Source organism: Cucumis sativus, chromosome 1, assembly GCF_000004075.3.
Source record: "Cucumis sativus cultivar 9930 chromosome 1, Cucumber_9930_V3, whole genome shotgun sequence".
NCBI classification, from domain to species: Eukaryota; Viridiplantae; Streptophyta; class Magnoliopsida; order Cucurbitales; family Cucurbitaceae; genus Cucumis; species Cucumis sativus.
The window spans coordinates 18,404,007-18,423,944 of record NC_026655.2 but is presented as its reverse complement, the minus strand read 5'-3'; the positions used below and the strand labels follow the sequence as shown (position 1 = coordinate 18,423,944).

Genomic DNA, 19,938 nt, shown 5'->3' with positions numbered 1-19,938 from the left:
ATGAATGCGATTTGACTACAAAATTAACAACTTTATTCCATTTGGGTCTTTTTCTCTTTATCATATTCACAAATTAAAAGGAACCTCCATTCCTATGTTTACTATTTTGACGCACCCTTTGTTCTATTTATAAACAGTTCATTAATCTAAATCACCATAATATCTAATCACTCTTTTTGCTTTTACATAGTTCAGCTGGATTCTTCACACCTCGTGGCTAAATTATTACAAGTTTAGCACACAAGTTAGAAAATATATAGATTAAATTGTTACGATTACGATAATTTAATTATCAAATTTGTTATAATTAATAATGATTTTCACTCTATTAAATTTTATCATTACCTGTAGACATAAACTTTTAGGTTAATTGGTTAGAATATTTGTGACAAAAGTTAATTAAAAGCTAAATTGTTAGTGGATGAGGTGGGTGATTTTTATGTATTTATTTTAGAATTATGATTTACCTAAAACGTTGCTTGACGGATTAGAATAATTGAGAAGAGAATTGAAACTTAAAATATCGATTTCTTGCTCTAAAAGGAGATGTGTTATCATAAATTGGAAATTAAAAATGTTACGAAAAGCTTTCCTAAATGTTATTGACAACTCACTTCAATGATTAAAGAGAAAATTTGCTTAATTATCCAAAACATCAAATAAGGAAATCATAACCCTCTCTCTTTAATGATTGAATAATGTGTGTGAAAAGTGAACACAAGTTAGTAGTTATTTATTTGTACTCTTTTTCTTTTAAGAAAGAAAATGTCCTATCTCACCTTACTTTGTTAAAGAAAAGAAGTAAAATTGCTATTTCAATTTCTTGCTTTAATTAAAAAGGAGATGTATTATCATAAAGCAAAATAACGCCTGCTCTCATCTTTTTATGGATTGTTTTTTATATCATATCCAAATGGTGAATTTAAAGAGATTGATTTCATCATTGAAAAAAAAAATCAAAGAATCTTACTAAGGATGTTAATTATATATGTACATCCTAAAATGCATATAATTTTTTTCTTAGTATTATTTGAATCTATTTGAAACCCAGCTGTCTTCTCCGTCGACCAACAAGAAACTCAAACTCTCTACTCGACCATTTCCATATTCAAATCATAACCAAACTCCCCAAAAAATCAATCACAATATTTAATTTTAGCACTGTGTCAAACATTGTGTAAAACCAATAAAATAAGAATTATATTATGTTAAATCAATTCTCCGTCAATCCCTTAATTCGCAGCGGAGTAGCACAAAAACAGAGAGTGTTTTTGGTTGATCATTTCTATTTTATGTGTTCTAGATTTTTCAAGTTTAAGAAATAATTAACCCCCATCATTTGTTTTTCGCATTCTTTATCAAGAATGAAGCATGTCTTCACTTTTTCCTTTTCTTTTTTGGAAAGCTAAACATTGAAACGACAATTCGCATCCATACAAAAAAAAAAGTACAGCAGGATAAATATATAAAAGTGGAATTGGAGTTAGTACAGAAAATTACCGTGGCAGTAGTACACATTTTGAAATCTGAGATCCGGACAGCAGTGATTTCCTTTTAAGAGAACAGAACAAATGAATTTATTATATATGATTTAATTTTATGAATACTAAAGTTAAAAGAAGCAGCAGCAGCAATAACAACAACAACAGTTTCAAATGAAAACTGACAAAACATAAACCCATTTACCCACAGACTCTAAAAAAAAAGCTTCCATTTGTGTATTTGAAGAAACAAGTTATGGCAGTGATTCCAATTTATTGAAATCTGTTTTGTAAACAAATTTAAAGAAACAGAAAGAGTATCATTAAATGAAACGGTGCATGCAGTGTCATTTCGCCGCATCACTCACCCCTTCATTTCCGCACACTTCTACACGTGCCTTCCCATATTACAAATTCCATTCACTATTCATTTACTAAATTTAAGTTTCTTGTTCAAACAGGGAAAACAAAAAAAAAAGGGATTCATTCCGTCTCATAATAGATTTACAGATTTCCGAGAGGGAAAAAAATCTCATCATCAAGTTAAGAATTTAATAGCAAAGCTCGTCTTTCTTGTTCTTCAATTTCAGGCTTTTTTCTGATCGAAAAATTCCCAAAACCTTTCAGAACAAATTACGAGCTAGCTGTCCACTCTCTCTCTCTCTCTCTCTCTCTCTCTCTCTCTCTATCTATATATATTAATGGCGGAACACGACACACATATGAGTGCCCAACAAAAACAAAATCAAATTTAAAAAAAAAAAAATGTTAATGAGTCATCGGATCTGAAGATTCAGGAGTTTCTCTGTTATCTATACTCTGTTTCTCCTGGTCTGCTGTGCTGTGTTTCACCGTCTCCGTTAAACCCACCGATTTCTCCTCCTTGTCGCCGGTACTACTGCCCTTACTACTACAACTAGTATTACTTTTGGTATCCCCAAAAGAAGATGATCTACTAGACATGGGTGTAGCCAAATACGTGGGCTTCATTTCTCCGGCCATAATAACCAAGATTTTCTCTTCAAAAACAGGGGAAGCTTGTTTCTGGGTGTCGTCGGCTCCAGCCTCCAAGTCGGGTTCTCGGTTGGCAGCGTCGCTACCATCTAGGTAACCAGAGAGTTTCCAGTAAGAGCAAGCGAGGATTAGAAGGGCAAAAGCGATGAGTCCTAACATAGCGGCCAAGCCACCGAATAAGTAAGGAACAGGGGAATGCCATGGGGAGTGTTGCTGCTGCTGTAATTGTTGATGATGGGCCACCGGAGCGGCGGAGTGAGGTAAAACATTGAAGGGCTCTCGGCTAGCCGCCATTGTTAGCTAGAAAGGGGGTGAATTGTTAATTTGAAATTGTAGAGAAAGATGGTTGAAGATGGAGTGGGGGCGTGAAGCGTTATTTATAGATAGAGAGAGAGAGTAAAAATGAATTAATTAAAAAGAAAAGGGGTTATTAAGGGAATGATTAATGTGGTCATAAATGGGTAAGAGAGGAGGGACCGAGGAGGCTTATGATTCATTGATATCTTAGAAAACAGTAAAGCGCACCAAAGGGGTGTTTGGTAATAAGAAAAGAGTGATTACGTCCGGGACGATTCCTGGGACGTTTCGGCAAATATTAATCTTTCTAAACCCCTTGTTGGCCAAGTTTCTTTTTTTTTTTTCTTCACAAAATCTTTTATTTAAACAATAAATAAAAAGGAAAAAAAAGAGTTACCGTACAATGAGTAGTACAGCATTCAGGACATCTACAACCTTCAAGGTCCCACCGTAAATGTAACCCAAATATTCCCAACTTCCTTACTAACTCTTTTTCTTTTACTTTTATACAAATTTTCTCTACAACATTAAACCCCCCTCTCCCCAATCTATTCTTTTTAATTATGATAACCATCTTTTTTTAAGATTATAATTGCAACTTTAAAAAGTTATTTTTATAAGTTCTGATTTTTTTTAAAAAAATTTTTGAACAAAAATTAACTAAATTGTAAATTCTTATGCCCAAAACAAAACCTTTTAAAGTTTAAGACAAAGTTAAAATCTATTGCATGTTGTTGAGGTATTCAGTATAATTTAACCATTTTTTTCTTCCTCTCTGTTACATAATATATTGTCATACATACATGATTTATAAATACCTTTCTGTATGTTTTTATTTTAATCCATAATTAGATTGGATATATTGCTTTAATTCTGAAAATAGTTCTTTTCTCTTGGCACTTTCTCTCTCTCTCTCTCTCTTTTTTTTTTTTATCAAATTAATATACATTCTTATAAATGTTTGGTTAGAATTGCAATTAATGTTCATATTTGAGTTGATCTTTCTATTTTCATTCTATTAATATTTGATATAATATGTTAAAAGACAAAACGTAGTCATTAAAATGGATAACAACAAATTGCATATAAGTTGTTTTTATTCCTCTATTGTATAATGAATTCACACCTATCTATTGCACACATAGTGTCGATATGTTCAGCTAAATTAGTTTATAATTAAATTATATTGTATTATTTTATATATGCTACCCTATGGTATACCACTTCTATTAAATTAATTATTGAACAAGATTTATTACATTTTATAAATCGAACTTATGAATAATCCTAGGAGTGGCTGATGTTAAAGCTAGCTTAAAAAACTCATTAAATTACACAAACTTGGGGCCAATTCACAATTATCCACCCATATATATCCCACTGAATGAATTTGTATTTCAGATATAAATCCAAATAAAAAAGAGTTAAACATGAACAACACTGCTCCAACAATTTTCATTAGTTGATGCTTGAAACTTTTAAACTAAAAAGTAAGGTAGGAATAATCAAGAAGTAAAATGGAATATTCTGTAAAAGTAAAGTATATATGGTAATTATTTGATGATAATAAAGGTTGAAATTAAAGGTGAGGATGTTCACATGAAATATTATTGGTATCATATCACAAGGATAAACACAAAGAAAAGGGAGTAGCTACCCTACTGATATGCTTTAATTAAATTAATTTTGATCGCATTGGTCTACTCATGTGAAAACCGCACCACATATATAGATCAATGATCATAGTACTACTTTTAGAAATATTTTATCAAACTTTCTTATCCAAAATATTAATGTGTTCACTCCCACAACAAAACTTATTGCTAGCTCTACCTACACTTTGGACAAAATTTAAAATGTCTTTATGAAATTGTGCTCTCTCATATGATCATCATCCACTTGGATATGTCCATCCAAGTATATTTGTGTGGGTGTTTTTCTTTAAATATTCCATGTGATATGATATTTGTGTCACTTCCGATATGATGGTAAATAAACATAATTAAACTTCAATAAACAAATAATGAATTTGGATTAGCATATAACTCCACTAATTCTTTAGATTAAGAATTTGAAATTTGAATCCTTTCGGATTGAATTTAAAAAATCTAGTTAAAGGGACACATATTAAAGTAAAATATTTACAAGATGGATATGCATAGTTAGGATGGGAGAAAGAACATAAAAATTAGGGGTGGGGTTTGTCCCTACCACCATTTGGGAGGTTATGTGTATTGAAGAAGTTGATGCATGGTATGGTGTAAGTGTAACGCAACCGAAATCAAAATAAATTAAACCCATTTTCCACCAAATTGTGATGCTTTCCTATTGGGACTCGAATCTCTCTGGCTAATATAAATTAATTCATGCATATACTCTATGCTGGGATTAATTATTGATTACTAATTCAATGTTTAATTTGAGGGATAATCATTTCATTAACAAACATTTGTAGTAGCTTAAGTCGTAAAATTTGAGGTGATTTACAAGTTACTCACATTTTTTATATTTTAAAATAATTCTAGATTGGTTATAATAGTTTGTATTTGATGAGTAGGTTATTTTAGTTTAGATTATAATCGTATATATTTGTGGTTTATATTTTTACGATAAATATAGATTTTTATTTCTTTAATTATTTAATAAAAATTCAAAATATTTTATTATAAATACAAATGTTTGATATATCAAGTGTATCGAGTGTGTATTATCAATTGTGTATTAGAAGAGTAATTACAAGGGTATCAAATTGGATATTAATAGGGTAGTGTTTATCAAATTAGATATCAACAACCTTTTGTATCCTTACAATTAATGCCTATTAATCAATTTTAAAATTAAAATTAATTAAGTTTTATTACTTTCTATCACTATTAAATTTTCAAGTAAGATTGAGACATTTGTAAATATAACAACAAAATTTAAACTATTTACAAGGTATAGCAAAACCATCATCGTTTATTGGAATTTTTTTTTGGTTATATTTTGTAAATAGTTTCAATTTTATATATATGAAAATTCCTCAATTTCACTTCATAATTATTTTCATTTAATTAATTTACATAAGAATCAAACACTATATGTGATTATTTCGTAAAAAATCCGAAGTCAAAGTGTTCAACAAAAACATAACTCAACTAATGTCAATATATACTGAAACCAAAACATACGTGGTTAGAATCTTCTACTTCTAATTTATACTAAAAGAAAAGCAACCAATTCTTTAAAACTTAAAAACTAAACTAAAATAAAACTTAAAACGAGTTGCATAACTGATAGAAATTTAGAGACCACATAAATATTAGATCCAATCCAAAACATGAAGGGACAAAAAGGTAATATGCAATATTTAATAATGGAAGGATTATATAATATGGTGGTGAATAGAAATATTTTGAGTTTGGTTGCTTTGGTTTATTATGAATAAACATAAAATCCTTCACTTCGACGTACACGTCAAGGACACTACTTTGCATATTCCAGCTTTATTAATATTAAATAATATTAAGCATCCAATAAGCTAAAAAAGGGGTTTGTATTATTTTAATTATGTTACAAACATAAGAAATGATTTTAATGTTACCCCCACACCCCCACCCACTAACTCCATCTTATCCCTATTCCCTTCCTTTGGATTTATTAACCTAAACATTTATTTAATCAACACAATTTTTCTCTTTTTAAACAAATCCAAACCAAATCCCACTCCCTTCCATTATTATTATTATTATATATATATACATTTTTCATTTCTTCTCCCTCCCCCCCTCTCTTTCAATCCTTTCCTTTTTTATTTGTAGTTAGTGCCATGTTTGGTGTGGAACTTCTTACCTTTCTTTCACTCTTATTCACTTTTTTCAACTTTTTTTAGTCAATTTGTAAATTACAAAATTTAGGTTAAATTTCATATTGGATCTTAGTTTTTATGGTTTAATAAACTTTTTATACTTCAATTTAGAGAAGATTTATCAAATCATAGGAAGTAAGGTTTCATTTAGAATTTAACCTAATTTATAAAATTGGTATGTAGTGTGAAGTATACTAAGTGTGTTTAGTATTTGATAAATTGTTGATTTATCCCTAATAACTAAAAGTAAACCCAAAGTTACACACATATATAACTAGCTATCAAATAATTGATTAAAGTGGTTTTTTTAAAAATAAGAAGAAAAAAAACTAAATATTTATACTTTCATCCCAAAACTCCATTAGAGAACTAAAGCTATTACACGATATTTTGGTAAGCGTAAATATTTTATTAATTTTTTATATGTGTGACGATTAATCCATTAAAGAATCTTAATTTTAAATAATAAAATTAAACATTAGCCTTGTTAAAATTGCATTCACCTCTACTCATTTTAAGAATTAAGAATGATATATGAAATCAATTCAATTTAATTAGAGTGGTTTTTGTAGATTTAGTCCTAATCTATTTCTACTAAACACAAGTAAACAATTAAGATTTTTTTGTAATCACTTTCTTCTCTCTCTCAATCCAAATTAACAATTGTAATGTAACCATCAATTTCTTTTTCTTTTTTTTTTTCTGAAAAGTAACCATAAAATTATTAAAACATGTAGAAATATTAAATTTGATATGCATTGTACAAATCTACATCACTTTCACATATTTATGTAAAAGGAAGATGAAGCTCCACACGAAAGTTAAAACTGTGAAGAAAAGTGAGAAAACAAAATAGATATATATATATATATAACTAAGCTTATCGAAAGGTTAGTGTATAATGACAAATAAAATCAGTGATACCGACAATACAATTCTACTTTTTAATCAAAACAAAATTATGACCTTGATTTTCTTTTTTAAAAAAAGACTATATGTGATGAAATAAAGATATTGTATTCTGAATAGATGAAAAAGATAAAAAGCATATGAACTATATACATAAATCCAACCATAACAAAACAATTCATAATATATAGATATATATACACAAAAGAGAAAAAGAAAATTATGGATGCAGCTGTGTTAAAGGTGCTTCAATTATTATTGAAATAGCTTTAGGATGATGTGGGTAGCATTCATTGTTGGACAGTCAAAAGGGGAAGCTCTCAACTTCACCAAAAAGTTGGATAATAGCTTTCAAAGTTAAAGCCATTATCATTTGAAGATCAAAGATGGTTTCTTATTTTCTGAAGAAAATTAGGGTTTTTATTTAACAGATAAAGTAGCTTAATTAAGCTAGGAGATGGAGAAGAAGAAGATGATGATGTTAAATTAATTAAACCCTAAACTTCTAAAATCCTGATCCACAACTATAGGAGGAGTATTAAACCAGTTAATTAAAGTTTGAAGATAAGGTATTTAATTCATTAAGTATTAATAAATCACACTTAGAGGAGAGAAAACAAAGTACTCCATTAAACAATATGATGCACAAGAATTTTTCTGTACTCAATGAATCCAACTTTCCCTTTGTTTAGTATATTTACATAATTAAATTTGTGCAAGTGGGATTGCCACGAATTAATCACCTTTACATTGTTTAATTAATATCTATATATATATATTAGCTGTTAATGAAGTCATTGTTATGCACCACATACATGCATACATACACACACATATTGTCATGTAACTATGTTTGTTTTATTTTTATTTGGTACTTAAAAGTTTTAAAGGTTAATCTTTTAGTCTTTTAAGTCTTAATTGGATTTTAATTTAGCTTCTAAATTTTAGAATGTTATTATTTTCCTTTCGTGGTTTGAGTTTTATTTTCTTGTTTGTCTTTATGTTTCAATTTGCAAACTCTTTAACCTTCATGTTTAAACTAAATGCTCAAGTAATTATTTATTAAGGATTTTTTTTCATATTGAAAAAAAAACCAAAGTATTTACAAATATTCTTTTTTTTTTTTCAAAATCTCAAAATCTATTTATTATAGACATTTCTATCCATATCATTTTGAAATCTGGTTACATGAATAAATATTTTTCACAGTTTTTTCATTAAAAATAAAATTCCTTGATTTTACTTAATTATGAATTGAATTTTTTAAAATATTTTTTTGGCAAAAAAATAGTAAAACTTAATTAATTATAATCTTTTTAATTTTTAAATTAATTCATAAACATTGACACTATAACTGGAGGCAGATTTATTAAGGGACGCCTATCCCACATTATTGGTTTTTTATTTTAATATTAATATTGAAGTTTCAAATTATTACAATATATATTAAATAATATTTTTTTTATCTAAATTTTTGTTCTGGTGTATTGGTTGTGTACCCACATTATAACCCCAACGTCAAGAGTTCTATTCTTTTCCTTTTGCAACTATTTTCATAAAATTAAATTAAAAAAATACAACAAAGTTGGTGATATAAACTTTCACTCTCTCAACAATCTTTTTAGTGTGTTTTTTTTATATAGTTTTTTTTTTTTTTTTGTTTTTTTAACATTTTTAGTGTGTTTATTATATAGTTACCGATACTCTCAATATAAAATTTATAGATCTGCCATTGACCATAACAAATACCAAAATTGAGCATTTGACCAAAAAAATCAAAATAAAATGTGTAAATCTTGACTTAGAAACCGAGACAACATCAAAATTTTAAAAGTAAAATAGATTGTAACATTTGAAAACTTTAAAAATAAATTTAAATAAAATTTTAAAATTTAAAGATTAAAAATATAACATTTTAAATTTTAGGGACTAAATAAAAACCAGACCTAAAAGCATATTTTTTATTTTTAAATGAAGTATGTTCCTTATTATAATTGATGTATTGATGTGTGTAAATAAAACAGACAGGACAAAGGCAATGAAAATGATATTAAAATCAAATCCATCAACACATGTGATATAACATATGATTAATATAGTATTTAGACATTGATCGATGGATCGAATATTCTATTGTTTTTTTTTTTCTCTAATTAAAATCTTGTTTCTTTAAATTTTAAATATATTTAATTTTCAGTAGAGATTCTCTTATTCTTTGCTTTACTCTCTCCATGGTTTATTTGATGAGGGAAGAATATGAATACCCTAAAAAAGAATAATATTTGCTAAGGTATATATATGTGTGTGTGTGTGTGTATGGAAGATAATAAAGAAGGTTATGGATAAGGAAGGTACTAATTGAGTGGAATTAAGAAAACAAAGTGAGGGGTAAGTGGATAAAATAATTGGTTGTCATCAAATTCTTTAATTACCAATTAGAATACATGATTATTAACCTAAAAGTGGGATTTGGGCCCATGTAAGCAAATTGATTGGAAAAATGTTTGGAATATCTTATATTAATCTCTCCACTTAATTAATTAATAGTTAAGTTAAATGTTGTTTAGTAATTACTTAGAATAAAACTAACCTCCTTTAAATGAATCTAAAGTCAATAAGAATATATAAAATAAATAAAAATCAATCGAGTGGAATAACACCGAACTAAACAGCTAGCTAGAAGAAGAAAAGACGTAGTTCAATTGATATAGATGTATTAATGTTAAAAAAAATTGTGGGTTAATTCTCTTTGCTATTTAATTTATCTATCTAATATTATTAATCTAATAACTTTTAACTCTTGGTTGTAGTTAAGTAGGAGTTTGGGAGCATGTTATTGCATAATTTGATTTTACTAGATAATTTTGTAGTTTGACTCCTTCATGCTTATTTTTCTGGTTCGATTTAATGTTTTGTTCCGTCCAATAATGTTAACAAGAGATTTAGGTTAGTATTAGATTATAAAAAGGGATTAATCCATACACAAATTTAGATACTCAAGAGATTTAGGTTAGTATTAGATTATAAAAAGGGATTAATCCATACACAAATTTAGATACTCAATTGAATGAAAGTGGCATAGTAGTTGGTGTAGCTAATTAGAGGGATAGTTAGAATACACTAATAATTAAGTAAGTGTATGCCCCAAAAGAGATTTGCAATTAGATGACGTATGTATATGAAAGGACAGAAAATGATTATGATAATTGAAGAGAATATAATGAAGTGATAGGAAAAGCTATAGACATCTTTGAAAAATGGAAAAGATAAAAAGAAGATGGGTGGGTGACATATCAAATTGGTAGAGCAAGAAGTGGTCTTCCAATCAATTATTAGATTTTGTTGTCATTCCTTTAATCTTATTAATGCAAACACACACAATATATTTTTTCTTTTCTTTTTGAAGCACTTTGTTTATTCAGATTTATTAACCATTCAATCTGCATATCCACCCAGGAGGCACTGAAAATTAATGTCTTCTCCTCTCAACAAATCACTGAAATATTATATATATATATATTCTCTCCATTAATTACGTTCCAAAACTTAGAAATGTTAAAATTTCATCAAGTTTATACTTTGAATATCATCTTCAAGTGGGTTAAAAGGGGGAGAGATGCTTCAAATAAAAGAAGTTTGGTGCAAACACGTAAATAATTAGGTTGAGACGTATGTATCTCATTTTCTTTTAAGAAACTTTTTACAGTATACATGATATTTATTTCTCTAGCTTGTTGATCTCTCCAATACATAACAACAACTACCTAAATGAAATGCTATATAGCTCAAACCGTTCTGAATTGAAATTAAAGTTTGAGTTCAAAATTCTAAAATTAACGACACCCCTCTTGTAATTAATGGCTCCTAAAAGAGCAAATGAGAAAAAAATAAGTAAAGAAAATGATATTGAGTATTTTTGTATATAGAAAGAAGGATAAGAGAATTATTTATAACTTACTTTAAATCTAGAATATTTACTACAAAATTACCAAGTAATTAAAGCCCTTTTGATCTTTGTTAAGAGTATATTCTCTTCTTTTTTATATTGATTATAATTGAGGGTGAAGAGATTTAAACAACAACAGGTCTATCAGCTGAGTTGAATTTTTGTTGACAGTATTCACTTCAAATCTATAATGAAAAAATACTAAAAAATTCTTAATCTCTAAAAACTCAAATTTAAAAACTATTAATTAAAAAAGAAAAAGAAGAAGAATGTTACAACATAACTCCACTATAGTAAAATGTTACACATTCTGTACTAATGATCAAATGGTAGAATCTTGGCCTTCCATATCAAAAGAAAAGAGAAAACAGAATGAAAGGATGGATTAGTAAGTGAGGATGTAGTTTGGATATTGGATCCACGAAGGGGGTTTGGTTGTAAAGTTGATGAAGGTGGGGACATGCAACATGTGGGTTTGCCTTGAAATGGAACAGAAACATACACCAAATGTATTTGTCTCCTTTCTATTAATAGACACTCAAAAGGACAAAGAGATAACACAGGGTCAAGTTATTTCCCTCTGCCTCACTCTTCACAGTGCAGTTCTAAACTGTGTTTTGAACAACCTCTCAATAAATAGACCCAAAATTCTATCTCTAATCCCAATTACCATAACATTCTTGCCTTATCACTTCTTTTTTGTTTTTTACTCAAACTAGAGAATATATAAATATATTTAACTAGATTTAGTAAGTCATGACTATTTATTTTCAGTGTTGGCAATATTTGTTCAAGTGCTATCTGTAATGTGTGTCATATCCTTTGTCTTTAATTGTTCTTTATGAGGATATCTTTGTATTTGGTGTTTTAGTCAGATGGATGTTGCTTAAAACGTTATTTATGCAAAATATATATTTTCCTTGTCTACAAACTTCTTTCTTTCTGTTTAGTTTCGCAAATTTACTGCCTTTCCTGAGTATGGCAGAATGGCTTTAGGGTTGTCTCTGTAGTTTTTCCGTTATACATATTAAAGAGGTGTGTTTTTCTTTCGAGGGTTGGTCGTTCATGAAAAATATTCAAGTCGTGTGAGTATAATCAGTATTCACAAGTGTGTATGTGTTAATATGTTAATGAAGAAGAATGTGACGTTGTAGGTCATGAAACTTACTCTAAATCGTTTCAATTTGTTTGTCAACAATTTGGGAAAGAATTCTCAATCTTAATAGGAGCCTAAGTCCATTGAGTGACCTTCATTTGAAGATGAGAATAATAAAAGATTTGTTTGGCGAGAGTCGCACACTTAAGGGAGTCTAAAGTATGTTGAGAACGAGTCTTGCACTTTGAGCCTAAGTATTCATTCACTTATGCAGCATTTTTTTGAGGAGACTAAGATTATTTAGAGTGATAGGGGACTCTAAGTGATCATTCATGAAGCTAAGTTATTCATGTGTCATGATATTTGTCGAGTCATTACATATAAGTGTGATGTTGTAGTTGTTTGATCTTATATTAGTAAATTTATCTTTTATGGACACACTATCCTAGACGATGTAGGTACCATTTCAGTTTTCAAACTCTATGTTATGTTCTTTTGCTTAATTTTTCTACACTAATTATTGTAACACTATAAGTTTAGGAAGTGTTTATGAAGGAATGAATATTACACCTAAACAATATGGATGCTGAGGACATGAAAATAAAGTTAAGAAAGACTTAAAACAATTAAAAGTTACTATTTATATCAACAAGATGCATATTTCTTTTCGGTGGTTCAATCGTAAGAACTCTAAAGTTAAACATGTTTAGATTGAAACAATTCTACATTGGTTTTTACTGAAATAAGTCTTTAAGACAAACAAGGATAATATGGTTAGGTCGCGAGAGTTGCAAGGAAATGCCGAGAATTCGAATTCCGAATTCCAAATCTTGAACTCTGGAAGTTACGCTGATTATTACTTGTAATGTTCTTTAAATTGATGTGACATCATGCATAACATAACTATTGTGTGGTAGTAACCTTAATTTGAATAGTCATGGGAGCTCATTGCATTTTTTAAGCTTTTGATAACTACCCTCCTAATATGTTGTAAGAATCCAACGAAATGACTGATAATTGAGTTTACAACCTTTTCAATGAACCACAATTCACAGATTCCTTTCCCACCCTTCATCCTCAAGGCGTCCCACCAGATATCATTTCCCCTTTGGCACAATGTTCAAAAAACATTCAGATTTGGCGGCATGTGTCCTTCTAATGCCAATTGTACGGTTTCAATTTTCGAATCCAACTCAATAGATATTGTTTCTTTGTTGTCTTTTCTTTTGTTTCTTTGTGGATGTCGGTCTCGTTTTCAGGCCTTGAAAATGCTTGTAATTAGCTTACCGCCAAGTAAAGATGGGAGGTAGAAACTAATGTCTCCAATGTTTTAAACAAGTACGGTATCTTATCTCTTCTGGTCACAGTTATTGAATAATTAGCCTACACGGCTACACTGTATAGCCTTTATTGGCATTACTTTTTTATAACAAAATATATATATAATCTAATTAAAGTGGGAAGATTTTAAAAGAAAGAAGCAATGTCATTCAATAGTACTAGTTGTAGTTACGAAATCCAATCAAAACAACTAAAAGCAATCGTCTAAGGAAGTGCACTAATCATAATGATAATAATAATAATAATAATGCGTGGTGGGAATCATAATCAGCGTTACTGTGTGTTTTGTTTTGATGTAATGGAATGTATATGTAAATGTCGACCCCAGTTCTTCCTTTTTATGTTTCCGACGGCAATGACACACAAATCTGATTTGCAGAATTTTGGAGCCCCATTTCTTTCTATGGTCTTGCTTGATCTTGAGTGCGATTTGAATTTTGTTACTTTCAAATACAGCCTTTCTTATCCTATCAGATTTCTCATGCGGCGGATGGTTGATTTCTTTGCTGATGATAAGGTAATGGATCGATGATTTTTCATCTCTTTTGTGTTTGACTATGCATGTACTGTAAGTTCCCGTCTTCTCCACTGTGTTCGCTGTTTCTACATACTCCAATGATAGTTGTTCTGTTTTCCATGGCAGTTAGTTAAACGCCACGGTCTATCCATTGCTGAAGATTAAGAAGCCGTTTCATCAAGTAGAGTTTATAGTTGGAGTTAATGATTTTATTTTTGGGACATATAGTTGTAAAATAGAATTTCACAATAAATGGAAAAATAAAAAAAGAATAAAGATGATGGAGATGATGTTGCTCAATAGATGTGAAAATTTTTCAAATATGAAATTACTTGACAAACTTTAATAGAATTTACCATTGAAGTTTAGTTGTTTATATCAAATTAAGAAATTTGACCGGTATGTCAAATGACCAACGCTTTAGTTATTATTCGTAAATGTCCAAATGATAGTACTGAGTTTGGGAACTTCATAAACTATTTTAGCTGTCTTCAAATCTTGTTCAAAGTGAAGTTCGAAGACAGGTTATTCAGATGTGGTCCTCAAATGTGAAAAAAAAAAAAATGCAATTGTGTTGTGACATGTAATTTCCTCATTCATTTCAGTAGGTCAAGAACCAAGCGGAACGCTATCCTACAATCCAACATGAGGAATGTATAAAGTATAAACTAAAAGCCCGTGCATTAGCCTTCGTGTCACATGAAGATTGAAACTAAGCATCAGAATTCTCCAAGTGTGAATAGAATGTGCACTGTATATTGTTTTTGTGAGGGTCCTTTGTGCTTCCTGAAATATCACTATCGATATATCCCTCAGCTGGTGTTGTTGCATCGCGACAAGGCTATGTCTTCAAAAAGTTTCAAGGGGCATTTATCTTTTCTAGCTGCTAGTGTACTATTTGAGTACCCCATTCTGGAGAAAGTATACCCAAAACTCACATGGGTGAAGGCATCGATGACAGCCAGGCTGCCCAAAGAATCGGGAGTGACAGAATCATATTTACTCGACCTATGATGAACAAATTCCTATCCCGAAATTGCCAAATAACTTAATTGAAAAGTGACCTGCTAGGGGTAGAAGAGAAAGAAGGTCAAGTTCAACACAACCGATAAGAAAGTAAAATAAAAGAATAGTGATGTTTTCATGTTGTGTCAAGCACTGTGAAACAATCATGCATTTCTCCAATCATGAGAAGGAAATCAGGGGTTATGGAATGTGTCAAAGAAAGCACCAAATGGAATGGAGTGGCGTATTTGCACCAAGTAGGAGAGAGGAAGAGAAATGATGAGTGTGGAAGATGAGTCAGTAACCAATAAATGCAAAAGAAGAACAAATGCGATGGCGCACTCGTTTTCCAACTCAAGGGTAGACATGCCTTTTCTCATATTGCCAGTTGCAAGCAGAAGACAATGGTTAAACGAGCTAGAAGGGCGTGATTCCCTGACCCCATGTGTGTCCCACCGGCCACCACCACCTTCTCTTGGCTTCGTTCGTAGTCCAATCTTTCTTCCCACACCCTGGTGCTCAGATTACCTTTTATCACCAGAAGTCTACTAATGGATGTCTGCCTTTTATCTGCTTCACCTTCCCCTTTGCAACTTCATGATTGCCTACATCATGTAAAAACGACAAAAGCAGAACCAGCACTGTATTAGATTTATTGCTCATATACATGTGTATATATGATCAAAAAGGGAATAATTTAGTACCCCACACCCAATACTGCCTATGGGCCTCTTGTTAAGTGCTTTTTTATCCTTCCTGGATAATAGCTTGAACTTGGATACTCATACTACTGCTGGAGAGCTTGGCCCAATATTAAGTCTATGGATATATACCCAGAAGAGTTGCCTTAAGCAAAGATGTCCCCATGTAAGTTTATCTTTTAAATTGCAACAAAATACTCTAAAAAGTAATATTAGAACTCATCCTCACAACATAACTTGGTAATCAATCTTGCATATAGTATAAGAAGGGTGACACTCTTTTTTCTCCGAGGACGAAGACAATCAGAATTAAGGGCAACCAGTGTTCCTCTCAAAATAAACCGAACGTTCTCAAACTGTGCTCCACTGTTTATAGTTTATGATTCAAGGAACCTAAATTAATAGTTTCAAGGATTGGTTGGTGTAAACAACCAATTATAACGATGATAAACTAAGAGGTGTTCACATACATGGATAACCTACCAACAGCAATATAACATTACATTATACATCCAAAGAACTAGCTGATCAGCAATGGGTTAAAACATTGAAAGAAACAACCTCTCAACAGAACGTAATTGTAAGGGCTTTACCGCCAGAATGTTACCTATCAACAGCAATATAACATCATACATCCAAAGAACTAGTTAATCATTGATGGCTTAAAACATTGAAAGATACAACTCCAAACAGAAGGTAGTTGTGAAAGCTATAGAACCATACAACGAAAGTGAAAACTTTATCTCAATAATGTGTTCTGCTGCATCATTTTCCCCTAAAAAAAGAAAAGAAAAGGAAGTTAGTTGGTGTAAGGGAAATGGAGAGGAAAGGCAAGTTTGTTTCACTTACGAGTTCATCATTAGTGTAATATTGTCTCCCTTAAGAAGAATCCTCCCTGAACGGACATAAAAAAGGCATTTCATATAACATTGTCATTGAAATATAGAAAAGAATAGCAAATAAGGGGGAAAGAAGACCATACCAAGTGCCTTTTTACTCTTTTTCTTGACATTAACTTCCTCAGCATCATCAAGCACTAAATTCATGTACTCATCAAATCCCTATACGACCAAGAAAATATAATCAATCTAATGGTGAAAAAGGATCAGCATCCTCTATCTACCTCCCTTATAAGTTATAACAATATTAATTAGTCAGCCAAAACATGGGACTTACAAGTTACAAATTTACAACAAACGATAAAACAAAAAAATCAAATTTTCAAGTACAATATAATGCCATAAGCCATAAACACACTCCTGCATGTATTTACAGAATCTTAGGCAAAGCAAAATAGTTGAAAAAACTACATGAACATTATTAGATCATTGGGAAGAGTAGATGACCAAATAACTTTTTTAGGGGGTAAGGAACAGTTCCATATATCTATGAAATATGAAATTTAAACAGGAAGAAAAAGCCCAAGCCCCAGAGTAATTCTCTCAACAATGAAAATTGTGGTCCTAGCAAAGGGTCTCATGACTTAAAAAATAAGAAGGATGCTGAGAACACATCACAATCTATGCAGCAGACTATTTACACCCTATTTAGCTCATTGGACTACGTAATGAGATATAATGGAAGAACATGATCTATATTCTAAACAGGGTATGCTACATTACTAACTGTACAACCACCCACAATGTTTTAAAAAGTGCATCATGGACTTTATGGCTACAGCTTTTTTGCTTACAAATTAGAAGTAATAGATGCAAAAGAGCAACTAAGAATGAAATCGTAATAATGTGGAAGTAGACAAAAAGGACATGAAATACGCTACTTCAATTCTATGAGCTTGATTTTGTATGGTTGGAGTCCCTTCTTATAGTGGGATTCCTCTTTTTGTAGGCTTGGTTTTTTTTTTTTGCTCGTGTATTCTTTTCATTCTTTCTCAATGAAAGTTGTGTTTTTCATTAAATATTTTATTTTAGAAAAAAAAACTCCATACAATTAAATATCCAAAGTGAAGAGACTAAAGACTTGATTCACTCAGTTCACATGAGGAATAATGAAAGCAAATATGCTCTGTCAGAATTCTGTGAACAACATTCAGTCAGGAAAAGTTTTCGGCTGAACTGGTCAGAATGATTCAAAGTGATAAAGAGAATTTTGCCACAAAAGAGACAGAAATATAGCTTAATTATGTACAAAAAAACAGCATACAATCTTACGTGGAAGAATAAACTAACTTCAAAGAGGTATAAACAGATGGTAATGAATCCGAAGGCAAGGGGACATCTCTTAGAACTTACATTTCAAGGTGTGTCTAACAACAGAAGAGGAACCAATTTCTTAAAGAATACTGCAAATCATAGGAGTAATTGATATGTGCCCTTGGCATAATTTGAGGCTTCATGGAAACAAAGTTTAGTTTTTGGTGATCCCAATGGTGGTTTAATTTAAGCATGTAAAATTTTTTCCATTAGAGACTCAATCTATCTCACACTGGGACCCAACTAATTATCACAAGCTACAGAAATGAGAAATTAGAACTACTATAGTCCACATTCCTATTTCTAGGGCGAGTTGGTTGGTAGCCTACATAAGTAGCAATTTCATGCTATGTTGATTTCAACCAATTTCCACCATGTGTTTTGCCACTTGATAGCAATGTAAAAGACAATCAAAATAGTAAAACAGTTAACACAATCTGGAAGATATCCCAATTTATTCGATTAGATTCAAATTCAACTTGACCCAAGTTGAGTTCATTATAAGATTGCGTAGTAGGAGTTCAAGGCCCTTAGCAAGAACATCGAAAAACTTTAAACACTGATGTCCTTTTTGCTAGACTGAAAAAATAGAATTACTGTGAGAAGCAAGCATATGGGAAAGTAAATTGTATCCATCCATCCATCCATCCATCCAACTATGAAGAGAACTAAAATCAAACTATCCCCATTACATTAATAGCAAAAAAGAAAAAGAAAAAAACAGGTAAACCAGCAAAAAAAAAAAAAAAAAACTTACAATGATTCGGCCTTCAATCCTCAGGTCCTTTTGCTCAAATAGCCAAATCTGAATACGAGCTTTCTGCAATGGTTTCAAACAAACTGGAATTAGAAAAAACAAAACAAAAGTAGACCAGAAAAGGTAGAAATAAGTAACCAAAATTTGGAGGAGTAAGTTACTTACACTTTGAAGAAACCTGAATATCAAGTTCTAGTTCCAAGGAAGCAGCAGCAACACCGGGATGAAGTAAAAACAAAAAGGTGACACATACGGAAACTATAAGTAAAACAGAGGAATAGATAAATGAGGAAGTAAGAAAAATGAAAACATTATAGTGCGCTTACAATGGGCTGGGTCATAATCCTCTGCACTTTGGTGCTCGCCATGGCTACCGAAATTCGAAATTGTAAGAGAATCTTCGGGCTATGAGAAACGAAACCCTAAACCCACATTTATTTAAATTGTAGAGACCCCTAGCATATTTTTATATCCCTCTAAAGTATTTTCTTTCAAAATTGGCGCTTCCATATTACACACCCAATTGCCATGCTTCATAACCAATCTATACCAAAGTCGTATTTTACATTTTTCAATATATGTTTCCTACTATTTTCATTTTAGAAATGTGTTTAATACTATTCACCTCGCAATCAACTATTATTCATTTATTTATTATTAATATAATTATTTTTAAAAATTTAGTTAAGTTATGGAAGATAGTTGTGATTGTAGAGACTAAAAATAATAGTTTCATCAAACCTTGCATGTAATCCTTGTGGTTATGAAACTACCATCTATGTCTTTGACTAAATTATATCTTTCTAAGACCTAA

At 30.6% G+C, this 19,938-nt stretch overlaps 2 protein-coding genes and 1 long non-coding RNA gene across 5 annotated transcripts; 1 reads left to right on the top strand and 2 right to left on the bottom strand.

Annotated features, from left to right (window-relative positions):
- Positions 1-1,888: 1,888 nt before the first annotated feature.
- Positions 1,889-2,999, bottom strand: LOC101214570 (protein GLUTAMINE DUMPER 1). The gene has a single exon (XM_004146248.3). The coding sequence runs from the start codon at positions 2,787-2,789 to the stop codon at positions 2,250-2,252; it is 540 nt and encodes a 179-aa protein (XP_004146296.1). The 5' UTR covers positions 2,790-2,999; the 3' UTR covers positions 1,889-2,249.
- An 11,104-nt stretch (positions 3,000-14,103) lies between these two features.
- LOC116401788 lies at positions 14,104-16,161 on the top strand. The gene is made up of 2 exons (XR_004214148.1): positions 14,104-14,448; positions 14,575-16,161. It is a non-coding gene; the product is annotated as an uncharacterized LOC116401788 (long non-coding RNA).
- Positions 15,544-19,611, bottom strand: LOC101214173 (small nuclear ribonucleoprotein E). Of its 3 annotated transcripts, XR_004214147.1 has the most exons (8): positions 19,451-19,611; positions 19,290-19,316; positions 19,125-19,187; positions 17,137-17,215; positions 17,004-17,049; positions 16,878-16,929; positions 16,158-16,299; positions 15,544-16,058 (listed from the first exon to the last, which is right to left on the bottom strand). XR_004214147.1 is itself a non-coding variant. In XM_004146246.3 (7 exons), the coding sequence occupies exons 1-6, from the start codon at positions 19,490-19,492 to the stop codon at positions 16,920-16,922; spliced, it is 267 nt and encodes an 88-aa protein (XP_004146294.1). In that variant the 5' UTR covers positions 19,493-19,611; the 3' UTR covers positions 15,544-16,058; positions 16,878-16,919. The 3 variants fall into 3 exon arrangements, 2 of the variants coding, with proteins under 2 accessions (XP_004146294.1, XP_031736171.1); XM_004146246.3 differs by lacking the exon at positions 16,158-16,299; XM_031880311.1 differs by lacking the exons at positions 15,544-16,058; positions 16,158-16,299 and having other exon boundaries at positions 16,602-16,929.
- Positions 19,612-19,938: the final 327 nt, after the last annotated feature.

What these genes read in the sequence shown, in the direction of transcription:
- LOC101214570 (XM_004146248.3), bottom strand. Translation starts at nt 2,789, where the DNA reads ATGGCGGCTAGCCGAGAGCCCTTCAATGTTTTACCTCACTCCGCCGCT.
- LOC101214173 (XM_004146246.3), bottom strand. Translation starts at nt 19,492, where the DNA reads ATGGCGAGCACCAAAGTGCAGAGGATTATGACCCAGCCCATT. An exon ending in GGATTATGACCCAGCCCATT is followed by an intron (nt 19,317 to 19,450) that starts GTAAGCGCACTA and finishes CCTTGGAACTAG; the next exon opens with AACTTGATATTCAGGTTTCT. An exon ending in TATTCAGGTTTCTTCAAAGT is followed by an intron (nt 19,188 to 19,289) that starts GTAAGTAACTTA and finishes AAACCATTGCAG; the next exon opens with AAAGCTCGTATTCAGATTTG.